The following is a 13,069-nucleotide window of genomic DNA, read 5'->3' as shown; positions in this document are numbered from 1 at the left end:
CTTTTGAACCCTATTTTTTTTTAGTCCCCCAAAGAGAATCATAACAGACACTCAGAAAGATTTATGTACATTCAAAATTTTATTCATGATATAGTGCGTGTAGAAAGCTTCTTACTCTAAGCAAACAGTTCATTTAACTACACAGAGGAAGGTCACTGAATCAATGAGAGAAACAAAAAGCATGTTGTTTTTTCCATCACTAGCCTTCAAAGACACCCAGATAGAGCATCAATACACATTTTAAACATTCACCTGATTAAGAGCTTCAGTTAGTGTTTCTGATTATAGTGATATAATGTGCAGAGGTGATATGTGTTGTATTTCTGTGGTATAAATGCACAATATGCATGTCACATTCATGTTTCTTGGAGGTGGATGCGTATACGACTTAATTAAGGGAGAGGGAAAGTTGCTGACGTGAGATGTGGTCCTCCTCCCGTTAATGGAACTTCTTCACTACGTGTGGGGATTATGACGAGACTTCACGACAGTTGTATACACAGGGAATGTAGAAAAATATAATGTGTATGTGAGATTTGGTAACGAAATGGAGAAGAGTTTGGACCATCTAGAAAACGTCTCTAATCTTCGCAGACCTTATAAGTCCCGTCCTTCATCAAATACTCATGCTGACTCCAAAAATGCTGCACTGTACAATATTGCTGTCACAGCCAGAACGACATGGTGAACATGACATGGTGAACATGACAAATGGGGGGGTTTAGGGGAAAAGACTCATAAAATGATAATGAATCTGGGTCATTGAGAGCTGTATCTCCATTTTCTAAATATTTACAATCGAGAGGCGGTGGAATGAAAAAAAAAACTGGAATGATGCACTTTCAGAAAAACCTTCTTACTGGAGCTTAGCCTTCACTTCTGATAAAAACCCAATGTGCAGCGACAAGCGTGAACAGCAATAATATTTGGTAATAATAATCAGACTTCCAAAATGACAAAAGAGTGCATAGAACGCAAACAGTAACACGATCGTCTTCCTTTCGGATACTATTACACTTCATATATTACATACAGTATAGAGCATTCTGCCCATGCAGCTAACACAACAGTGAAGCATGGAGATGAGCGCAAAGAGCCAAGATTCAGTTAAAGCAAGTCCGTGTGAACACAAAGCAGACCAGATTCTGAATATTCTTTTTCTTCTTCATATCACAAGATCACAAAGAAGACACTACAAATGTACAATCCTGCTAAAATATCTAGTGAGAGGACCTCGACATACAGTTAACTGTATCCGTCATCAATATTGCCATGCACTACATATACTTACAGCTAATCTCTGTCTTAATATATTACACATTAAAAAAAATCAGAAAACAAAACTTTTTTTTAAGTTGTACATATTTTGATTATGTATATTTTTCTGCATTTTTTTTTCAAATCCTTTTTTGAAAAACAAACCTGAAACACTTGGGCTTTTAGTCGTGCGGAGAGGCGCTCTGAGAGCCCCTCCTCCCACTGCCAGCTCTAAGAGCTGTTATGTCATCAAACAGCACAGCTGTCGTCGGGAAGCATGGAAACAGGAATGTTTTGAACATTTTGAGGAAAAGGGTGAGATAGACTGGATGGAAGGAGCGACCTGGAATTAATCTGCCGGTGGTTTACACGTGTCAGGTCTCGGCTGCGAACGCAGTACTGCAGTGACTTAATGTAAATAATCAACAGCGGCGGTGGCTGGTCAGTACAAACACTATGACGTTTTTGTTCTCATTGGCTGGATCGGGTAGTTGAAGCAGGGTACCCTTGTCTGACCGAATGCAGGTAAATGTAAGGACAGGTTTTCATTTGTACAACCAGGTATTGAGAAGGCTTTGTTCCATGTCAGTTTCCTCTGGCCCCAACCCCTCACCGAGACATAAATGTCCTTAGCTTAACTTTCAAAACAAGACAAAAATCCTCAGCCTTTGACTTCCCTACACCCTCAACGAAGTGAGAAACTGAGGCAGTAGGGGGCTGAGGGCAAGGCACCCGAGTGGAACAGACCCTACTAGTGGTGAGAATGTGGGATACGTCTGAAGGAAGTGTTGACGGGCAGCTCTTTAATTCTGAATCTGCTCAAAGAATTTGTAGGTGGGATTCTCGTAGCCGTTCTGCTGCATCTTAGCCAGGTGACGCTCCTCCGGTGTCACTGCTGCATCCACCTACCAACACGGACAGAACAAAAAAGGTCAGTGACACAACAAACGGTGGCTAACGTTAAAAAATGAAAAGACTGGGAAACGTTGATTTCTGTGCTGCACATTCTTTCAGCTCTTTTCTTCACCTCAATCACACCATGATGAATAGAAGTATACTGTTTCTTCCTCAGCATCACCAAGGTAATGACAATGACGGTTGCTATGACAACCCCTCCAACCATAAGTCCAATGATGGCACCTTTATTCGACCCCACGTCCTCGGCGAAAAACACCTGCCGTTAGAAAACCAAAACTGTTCAGTGCACAGAGCGCAGAACAAATAACACAACAAAGTGTGTTGTGTTGGAATCAAATGGTTTTCATACCAGTTTTTGGTGGTAAACTTCATAACCAGCATTTTGCCTCTCTTCAGTCTCCATCCGCACTTTTGGCATCTCCTCTGGCTTTAGGGCAGACACTGCACAGAGTATGTAAAAAAAAAAAGAACAATAGTATTTGTCTATTTGTGTTATGTGCAATTAAACAAAGTTAAGACACAATTACACACACGATGGCAGAAAGGGAATTCAAACCTAGAGGTGAGGGATATGGGCAAAATTTAATACTGCAGTAATTATTGTATACATTAAAATAATAAAAAAATTAAATAAAATATAAGTTAAACTGATGCTATATTATAAATTAGTTTTTCAGTATGATCTCCATTTGTGGAGTTGTAGGTGGACATACTTTACAATATACATCAAGTGAAATCAAGAGCTGCATGTCCCGTAAATGTCCATGTCCTTGCTACAGAACAATGTTGTCTCATTGTCATCAGGTCCTTCCTCTCTTGCACTGACCTTGAGGTCAAACATGCTCCATATTAGACTCAGAAATAGTCGAAAGGTCACACAAACACACACTCACCAGGTCGTGTGGGCAGTCCTCTATCTGGAATTGGACGAGCATCAACAGGCTCAACTGCAATCAAAATTTAAATGAAAAAAAAAATGTAATTTACAAAATCTAAATTATTTATTATCTTATCAATGACTCCATTTGTTATTTACAACTCAACATTTTGTTCATACATATCATGTATTTTGTTGCTGGCACCAATTATGACTCATTAATATGATGACTATCTTATTTCATAACTCTACAATGAGTGTGTAGTTTAATCAATAGTGTATATGTGCGTGTGTTACCATGGTTCTCTGTGTTGGGCTGGTTGAAGCTCTCGGGGTGGATGAAGCCAAGTCCGTCCAGGCCGGGGTCCATAGGAGCAGAGCTGTAGGCCTGATCAGGCATCAGAGCGTCGTTACCATAACTCACCCTGCCGTCCACCTGCGAACACAGAGGAGCATTAATCTGCAAGTCGGGGAGGCGTTTGGAGAAATGTAATCCAATCCGGATGGTTATCTGCTTAAAATTGAAGGGCCAGACATCACCCATACTTGCTGATGTTTTGTGGCTAAATCACTCAGTTTTAATCTTTTTTTCACCTTTCAGATATAGAATCCTCCTGGGAGATCATAATCTGTAAGATGAATGGGTTTGATCTCTCTTCCCCTATTCATACACTGCAAACTCTGAAAAAAATCCGTTTGTCCTTCTTGGTACTTTTTTCTGCATCAAAGCTTCTCTGTGCACTGCTCTGTGTGACTTTGTCTTTTTCTCATTCTGAGTGGCAGAGGTGATTCTATTTATATAAAATGTGTGCGAGAGAGTGCAGTTTACACAGGACGGACTCTGTGCATATGAGAGTGCAGCTCGACTCACCCGCCCGTCGCTCTGCAGAGAGGAGACTTGCTGAGAAAGCTCCGACTGAACTCTCTGCATTATAACCGCTAAGAAGGAAAAGCAGAACGTCAGGGAGAGAGAGAGACCATGATGATAGATAGGAGAGAGAAAAAGTGGGAGCGAGATGGATTTTTTTAAAACGAATGCCAAGCGAAGTCCATACAGTCTCCTGATTACTGAAGACAACCTGTTAAGATGCTGCGCTATCAGCACGCCCTTCATCACAGGACCCAAGGCGCGCTGTAAAAGTCATTTCCGTCCTCTCTCAGCACTCACTACAGGAGGCTGCAGGGTAACTTAATTAGTGCAGTCTATAAACTCCCCAAAGCCCATTTAAGGTTGTTCAATCAGGCCCCCTTCCTTAACAATGAGCAGATTGAGATTGATTAGAGACTTCTGCACTAGATTACAACAGGTTTATGAAAGGTCTCCGAGAGCAGATTTCCAAAGCAGTAAATTAACGGTTAGATTTTTTTTTTTAATATGCTGCTCCTCTTTCTTGCCCAGATTTAGACAAGAAGATAAACTGGTTTCCTACCAGTCCATTACATGTGAAGCTACAACCACGACTTAGCTTGGCAACTAGCAGAGTCTTCCCATGACTCTGCTACCAAAAAAAATTTTGGTTTCTGTCCAGATTTAACAAACAAGACGTCATGAGGTTAAGAGGTGCTGATAAGTGGATCTTTACCTTGACTGCTTCTAGCTTCTCTAGGCTAAGCTAAGCAAAGCTTAGCATCTGCTGGATGATAAGAGAATGGCACTTGTCCTTCTGCCTAAGTAGGTGAAACATCAAAATCTCACACTGTTCCTAAGAAATAGTAGATAGCTGAAATTTCTTTTGTTTATTTTTTTAAATAAAAAACAAACAACATCTGCCATATTATTGTGCATTTGGTGTATATTATCATCCCATACATCATACACCCAGACACGATGATAGTGCTGCGTTTAAGAGCAGTCAGGTTGAAAGGAGCGAATCATGTGCAGACATAAAAAGTCATCAGTCATTCATTCAGTGATAATGAAGTATGAAGTCAACACTTACCAACTTGGTTCTGGATCTCATTAGCCACTGTGGGCACTTTGTACAGCAGACCCGATGACTGATTCATCCTCTCATCGATCACACGTAGATGGGTCAAAACCTAAAGGTCAGAAGAAAATTAACACATTCAAACAAAAATATATATATTTTTAAATGTTCACAAAGAATAACCTTGAATGTGAAAATATCACTTCATTTTAGCCCATTCTACAAGCATTTAATATCTTTTCATCCCGTTAAAGGATTAGTGCAACTTTAGGTGTTGACATGTGTGCGAGGGAGGGTACCTGAGGTCGGATCTGCGCCGCCTTCTTGGGATCAACTGTGCGGACGTGCTCATAATGTTTCAGCGTGTGCTGCCTGTCCTTCTGTTCGGCACGGACGTACTTCTTCAGGAGACTCAACACCTGACGGGGCTGGTGGTGGCAGAAGTGTACGGTGTTATTGGAGTTATAATACTTATGTATGCCTTATGAGAGAGGTAAAAAAAATAATTTGCTGATTTTATTGTTGCATATACTAAACTGTATTGCTTGCCAGTTACTACAGCAGAGTATTGTGAAACATCACAGAGAAAGCTTTTGTTTAATGATTTCCTGTGCACACACCCATGACCTCACGGAAAAGCTCTTCATTGCCTTTATTGGCGAAAGTGCAAAGGGTGTGTTTCTGGATTGTGTATGGCATGTGTGTACCCGTGGCGGGGTGGCCTGCAGGGCACTGAGATAATTTTCGAGAGCCTGCCGTCGACGGCTGTTGAGCAGAGCTTCCACTCGGGCCATGTGGGTTTCAACAAGCTGCTGCCTTTCGCCTGCTGCTTCCTGCTCCAGAGCCTCCACCTTCTCCTGGAAGTGCTGCAATGCAGAGATAGAACACAGGTGAGACAATAACAACTGTAACCACTACTCTTTTTTTTAACCATAAATCTGATTATGCTTTTGTTAGGCTAATTTACCACAAATTGTGGGAAATTCACATTTACCGTGGGGGATGGGGGAGGAAGGAATCATGCAGGTAAAACAATAAGTCTTTTCACTTAATTATTACAATTCTTATTTTTTTACCTCACAAACAAGTTTGATATTTACTATTCTGAAGTTGCACTGACATAAAATGTTGTTCTTTACATATTTTTCATTCAAAATTTGAGCAGTGTTGGGTGAGGAGGTGTCTCCAAAGGCTACCCCTGCTATGAGAGTATTTGGGAGTTTTTTTATGTTAAAGTCTTGGGGGGTTTTACTTTAGGATTTTAATTCTGTTTTGGTAATCATAAAGATATCAATTTATATTCAAAACACTAAAATCAACACATTTTCCAAATCTTGTGTCCATGTGCTCATGGTTTAGTTATTTCTTGGTACATGGTCAAATGTGTGTCTCTGTTATCTCTGCCAGTAAAATATGAAAATATTTTAATGATTCATCTTGAACCTGATGGTATAAATGTATCTAATTTAATATCTTAATGTCATCTTGTTGTCTGTAGTAGCTAGTAGAGGAATTAGTTGGCGATCTGATTTGAAGCTCCACAGTCATGTTTCACTGTGACTTTAAGATGGAGCTTCAATATTTTCATAAAAAACACAGGCGACATTTACAAATGAGTGGTATTAAACAAGCAGAATAACAGAAGTTGAGGTGTGTGTTTCCTACTTGGATGACGGCTTTCTTGTCAGCCCGAGGAAGGTTCTTGGCCTTTCTCTCCGCCTCCTCCCACTCCCTCATTACCTGGACATAAAGTTCATCATGTCAGGGACAAAAGCATCAGTTTCATGGCTTTGTAACATAGCGGGGAAAAATGGCCGACAGAAATGTTAAGGATGGAAATGTCAACCCAGACACACTCAAACACACACACACACACCTGAGACATCTTTTCTCTGTGTTTGGCCTCCAGGCTTTCCTTGGCTTTCTGGAAGTCAGCGTGTTCACTGTCGTCGCCAGGAGATTCCAGGTACTGATCCACAGCGTCCGGGGGACTGGGGGCCATGGTGGGCACTGGGGGAGGACAAAGAGGGAGATGTCAAATGCAGACAGGGGAGAACACAGTATGGTGTGATGCAGAGTGACTCAAACTATAAGAATACGAGTTAAAGGGATGCAAGAAATGTAAATGCAGGAATAACGGGTCCTGGTATGTCTAAAACACACAGCATTCTACAGAGGCAACATTAGTTTCAGTTCAAGACACATACACCAGGGTTATCAGAGAAATATAAAAGACAGTGAGATCTACTATAGGTTTAAACAGTGTTAAGTACATATAATAGGTGAAGTACACATAGAAAATTGTTTTGATACATAAAAGTTAGGAGAGACACAAATTATGAAGGTAGAGAGGATGGTAAGTTTCCCAGTGCAAGTGTGTTTATATTTTCATTTATGTCTTTGTTTAACGTGGGAGCCTGGAGATAAGATGAAAAGTGTCGAGTCAGGATCAGGGCAGTCGCTGCTGCACCACTCAGTAGTGTGGTGCTTCTCTGGGTGAAAACAGCAAATCAACCCATTAACCTTTAACAACACTCGCCCCTGTTCAGACTACTGCACAGCAGCAGACACAAGACCTTGCAACTGCACATTACACTGGAAGGCATGCAAGCGTACGTGTATATAAATGCATTGCACACACATGCCGACGTTTAAGGTTCAGTGTTTGTGAGCCTTGTCCACATGCTGTAAAAAAATATCTGTTAGTGTTACTGGTTAGAAAATGATGTGAGGATTGGATGTGGATGATTGCTTCATGTGAGAGAGCATCCTGGCTGCTTTCCAAATGTGACACTTCCTCAATCCGCTTGCCTTTTCAAAGATTTTATTTTCCTTTTCACCTTTTCAAGACAGCAACAATCAATTGATCAAACTAACAAGTATTGCCACATCAGTGAGCCATACTGTTTAACTGGCTGTTTTTACATTATGATGAACATGGGCACTGTAGTTTGTTTTTCACTTCAGTCCCACATACACCATTGAGGTTGCCACAAACACTGACTAAAGAACCAAGCTGTATTAATCCACGACTGAAAACAGTCCCCAACAGATTCTCTATTTCCTCCTGTTTGCCAAAGTATTTAATGTACAGCTGCTCTAGTAAAATAATAATTACTTAGCCCCTTTCAAAATTTAAAAGGATAGTTCAACATTGTGGTAGTGAACTTATTCATTATGTTGCCAAAAGCTGGATGAGAAGATCGATCCCCCTCCCTGACAAATATGAAGCCACCGCCAGCAGCTGGTTAGCTTCGCCTAGCACAATGAAACAGTCAGTTTTGAACATTACAATCCTGTAATGTTCAAAACAAGACTAGGGGATGAGCAAACAAATCCACTTGTTAGTGCTCTGAGTGGTTAAGAGCCATCAGTCGCACAAAATGAGTAAGAAACAGAGAAAAAGCGAATGAGACACAGAGACCACCGCAGCAACCTGAGGACAGAATTCAGGCTTGTGGTGTGGACACTTCAGGGTTTAGATGACTCTGGTCCTGGGACTTACACGAGCTGCTGCAGACAGCAAGGCAGTACTCCTCCGATTCAAAGTTATTCCTGTTGCCCCCACAGCCCCCAAACAAGAAGGGAGCACAGATGCCCTTCTCAGGCACGAAGTACCAGCGCTCCAGCATGGCATGACAAGGGCCTGACACAGCACGAGCCCAACACACAGCTGGGATATGTGCACACAGGCAAATGCAAAATTAAAAATTAATGCAAAATGTGAGCTACTGAATTTTATGGAAGCATCAAAATGTTGCGTTATGTAATCAGCAAACAACATGTTACACAATTAAACCACCAGGGGCTGAACTCATGTGAACAGTGGGTGGGTGTTCACTTGGTTTCTTACCTCGAACAACTTCTTCAACCGATTCAGTGGTAGTGGTGGTAGTGGTTGTCATGGCAATGTTAGCATTGCGCTCATCGCTATCCCGTTCATCGATGACGTCGTCTTCGTCTTCTCCGTCCTCCTCATCGTCTTCATCGCCATCTCCATTTTCATCCATTTCAAAGGTTTCTGCCTGATCATCATCATCATCATCATCATCGTTGTCATCGTCATCATCCTCTGTGGTGACAGGCTCTGTGTCTGCTGGACGTGACATGCTGCAAAGAGAGAGCGGGTGGTTGAACATTTGTATCAACAAGTGTGTGTGTGTGTGTGTGTGTGTGTGTGTGTGTGTGCGTGTGCGCGTGTGAGCGTGTGCGCGTGTGCGCATGAATGATGATACCTGTTATCGGAGTATTCGGCCTCAGCTCCACCCCACCAGACATCTGACTCCTCCCCTTCTAGCTCTGTGCTGTCGGCCTCTCGTTCTGCCTCCGCCGGACAGCAGACAAACTCCACTCCTCGGAAACGGTCGATGCCACATGGCAACAGCATCCCGTAGTCATGGAGATTCATTGTGCGGTCTCCGCAAGACTAATTTTAATAACAGACATTGATCATATTATCCTGCGCTTCAATTTCTCACACATGATCCAAAATGAAACCTCAGAATATTCAGTTACTTTAGTCCTCCTACTGTAGCTCTAATGTTTGAAAGATAATAGTCTCTAAGTGACTGCACATTGATCAACCGTCAAAAATAATATGAAAGAATAACAAATAAAGAATAAAAGAAACACAATGAGAACAAAGTGGCAGCGTAATGGCAGAGTAGGGAGAGGATGATATTAAAGAGTGCTGTGTCATTCAGTGTGAGCCTACAGAAGACTAGAAGAAAAGGGAGAAGTGGAATGAAAGAGCCACCAGTAGATATAATGATACTGGGAGCACGACATACAACGGGAAGTTCCTATAGCAAGATGAAATGCCATCTGGTAGTGTGTTCTCACCTCTTTGGCTACTGTGTGCCAGTGCAGGTGGCTCTCACACTGGTCCATACGCTCCTGGTGCAGGAACTTACACTTGTCAGGAACGAGCAGGGCATCGCTCACGAACTCCCCAACTGCAACATGAATATGCCTTTGTCCGTCATAAGTAGTTCATACACTCACACATGCAATCATGCACACAAACACGGCCAGTAACATACATCTCTATCAGTAAAACTGCTTACCCAGGCAGCGGTATGGCACCACGATGTGTGTGTGACTGCGGTACTGCTTGCGACCTTTCTTGCTCCAGTTCTGGATGCTGACGGGCTGATTGGCCTCCACAACATTTGTGATCTGCAACTCTGGGTACACCTGGAGAGCAGTGGGATATTTTTATCGTCTTTCTCGTGACATTGCCTGCCTTCGTGTTCTATCTGCTTGCTCTCTGTCTAACTCTGCTTAAATACCTCTTGGCAGTACTGCAGGATGCCCTCTTTGGTGCCGATACAGCTCTTTGTGCCGGAGGGGTCAGTCTCCCATTTGCCACTCTGCACATTGATGTGCATGTTGAGCTTTCCACAGAACATGGCCACCTGGGGCTCGGTCTGCACACCCACCGAGTCATCACCAGGCACCTGAGACAAGGGGAAGGAGAGGACATCAATGAAGATTGTTTGTACCAAACTGGCATAAGTATAACTTAACTCGAAGCAGCTTATGTATATTTAGATCCTCTCAGTTCATTCTGCCCCTTTTCACATACAATCCCAGACAGACATCTGTCTCTCTATACGCTGTCCGACAATGAGTGAATCATGAGGATAAAATACTCCATAATACCACTGTGCATTTAAGTTATTATATAAATGAATAAATAAATAAACAAATAAAATGATTACTGGTTTAAGCCTAAGCAAGGCTAGATACTTGGTTTCATCCCACTGAGCCCATAAGCCTTAGACCTAAGCCTTATAGTTGCAGGGCAGCACATGTGCCATTTGTTTGCTTGTCTTAAGAGGCTTTATTCGTTTCCTATATGAAAGTGCTATGACACTGTAGGGAAGACAGTAGAGCCTATTATAGCACAGATGAGGGAAAAAAAAAACGTATTGGACCACAACAATCAAATCCAGCTGTTAGCGACTACGATGTGCAAACACCACCTTCTTTCACCTGATCCACCTGTTCAATGGGGCATAGCTATCTCCCCCTGATGTGATTTCTTCCTTTGGGTTTGGGAAAAAAAAATTACAAGAAGTCCCCAATCTGTTTTGCCTTTTAAGCCATTCCTTTTTTTTCTGGCAGACATCACAAAAGACTGATGCTGCAAGCTGACAATAGCCACCAAGCCATCTGCTGCTTATCTTTAAATGAGCAATTCCCACTTGAGGCGATGTTTACCAGAGAAGATCTGCATTATTTTAGCGTCCTGTGAGTCAGGGTGGAATATTCCACTCAGATGAAACTTCTATTTTCTGACCTCATTCCATAATATTATTTTTTTAATGTTAATGTGCAATTGTTTTTTTATTTTTATTTGAGCATATTGGCATATCCACCTTGCTAAATCCGTTTAAACAGTAAAACAAGAAAGAGACAAACTGCAGCAGTGAGCACACCACATATATCTTCAGTCCATATGATAATCAACAAAATGTGTCCTCCATAATAAGTCCTGCAAAAAAGAAAACATCATCTGCAGCTCACAAGGGTTTGGTTGGGAAGGCTACAGAAAAAAACCTCCATAAATAACTATTCATACATGCAAAAAAAAAACACAACACTGTGCATTTAATGATTCGCATATGGCAACACACGCCTCGTTCATCCTATTTCCAGCTGATCCCGAGCTGTGTGTGTGTGTGTGTGTGTGTGTGTGTGTCTGTGGTCCTGCAGCAGCAGCAGCAGCAGCACACCGAGCTATTCGGTCGCCATCTTGCTCGTGTCAAACTCAAAAAAAAGGCTGCGTCCTTTTTTCCCCCCGAATTTATCCACAGCAATCTCACCAGACAACAGCTGATGGACCGAGTAGTGCCGGTCGACAGCAGCACCGGCACCGAACAAACGCAGTGACACGGTCGGTGTCGGAGGAGCATCGGTTGTTCACGTCGCAGCTGACGTGCTCCGTGTTCCATTATGACATAGTTCGTTTGAACTCGTCAACATTTTCTTCTTCTTTTTTTTACATGACAGACATGCTAGCACACAACGGTTGCCATGGCAATCTGTGTCATTTCTCTGTAAAAAAAAAAAAAAAAAGAAGAAATAAAAAGAAGCTAGCTAACGTTAGCTCTCCAGATCCTACAGTTGTGCGATCCAATTTAGCTACCTCACTAGCAATAGAAGATAGCAGTGTCTAACTATATCACAGCATCATTATTCTCCATTAATTCTTTAAACTCCATTAAGGAGTTTAAAGAATTAAAAAAATCACCCTGAGGCAAAAACAAAAAACTAACATACGTAACATGGCAGGGGCCAAGCTGTCAATCACGGACGTCTGACGCCCCTGGTAGCTCTGCTTGGCTAATTCTGCGCAGTAAATGTGCGAATATTACATATGATATATTATATCATGTAGAATATATCGATGAGCTCGTCGAACAGCGTGTTAAGGAACCGTCAGTGGATATGAAGTGTGCGGACCTCGGGTATGCCCGGTAATAATCTTATCTTTGGGCAGTGACAAGGGTGTATATCCTGACACGTTATCAATTGGACTTCGCAGCCTTTCGCAATAACATCGCGTTTCAACCGTTATTTCGAAGTACGCCACAGCCCGCCCCGTCGGACCGCCGGCGGCCCGCCGGCCGGTGCCTGGTGCGGCCGCGGGCCCGCCGCCGACGAGCGGAGCCGGGCGAAGAAACGGGCTCGGCGACTCTCTCCCGCGGGTTCGCCCCGGGTTAGTTCACTCACCTCGGAAGAAAGCGTCAAGGTCGCCACCAGTAACAGCCACAGCGCCGTGTGTTCTCCCATGCCGTCCTCCTGGTACCCAGCACCCCCGTTGTGTTCACAATTTCCCCGCTAGAGAACCAGTGTGTGTGCGTGAATAAAGGTTAACGCGGGCGGTTTGCGTGCGTCGAGCGACACGGCCGAGGCTAAAAAAAAAAAGTGTTCCGATCCCGATCCCGATCCCGCTCCTCCCTCCCGGTTTAGCTCCAGACGACGGTGGCGTGACGTGACGAGGGAGACGGCCGGAGCAAGCAGTGGCTGCGGCAGCTCGCCCTGGCTTTTTTTTTTTCCCGGTGGCAGCCACAGCAGCCGC

The 13,069-nt window shown here is 43.0% G+C and overlaps 1 protein-coding gene across 2 annotated transcripts; it reads right to left on the bottom strand.

The window, feature by feature from the left end:
* Positions 1 to 60: 60 nt before the first annotated feature.
* Positions 61 to 13,009, bottom strand: appb (amyloid beta (A4) precursor protein b). 2 transcript variants are annotated; one of them, XM_035604884.2, is made up of 18 exons: positions 12,721 to 13,009; positions 10,272 to 10,439; positions 10,047 to 10,176; positions 9,823 to 9,935; positions 9,216 to 9,406; positions 8,834 to 9,090; positions 8,486 to 8,653; positions 6,857 to 6,990; positions 6,646 to 6,720; positions 5,688 to 5,846; positions 5,280 to 5,408; positions 4,993 to 5,092; positions 3,924 to 3,991; positions 3,350 to 3,488; positions 3,069 to 3,122; positions 2,525 to 2,616; positions 2,285 to 2,431; positions 61 to 2,162 (listed from the first exon to the last, which is right to left on the bottom strand). In XM_035604884.2, the coding sequence occupies exons 1-18, from the start codon at positions 12,778 to 12,780 to the stop codon at positions 2,061 to 2,063; spliced, it is 2,286 nt and encodes a 761-aa protein (XP_035460777.2). In that variant the 5' UTR covers positions 12,781 to 13,009; the 3' UTR covers positions 61 to 2,060. The 2 variants fall into 2 exon arrangements, with proteins under 2 accessions (XP_035460777.2, XP_035460778.2); XM_035604885.2 differs by lacking the exon at positions 8,486 to 8,653 and having other exon boundaries at positions 12,721 to 13,006.
* Positions 13,010 to 13,069: the final 60 nt, after the last annotated feature.

The sequence above is a fragment of the Scophthalmus maximus genome, chromosome 14 (genome assembly GCF_022379125.1).
Source record: "Scophthalmus maximus strain ysfricsl-2021 chromosome 14, ASM2237912v1, whole genome shotgun sequence".
Classification (NCBI taxonomy): Eukaryota; Metazoa; Chordata; class Actinopteri; order Pleuronectiformes; family Scophthalmidae; genus Scophthalmus; species Scophthalmus maximus.
This window is presented reverse-complemented; position numbering and strand designations above follow the sequence as displayed.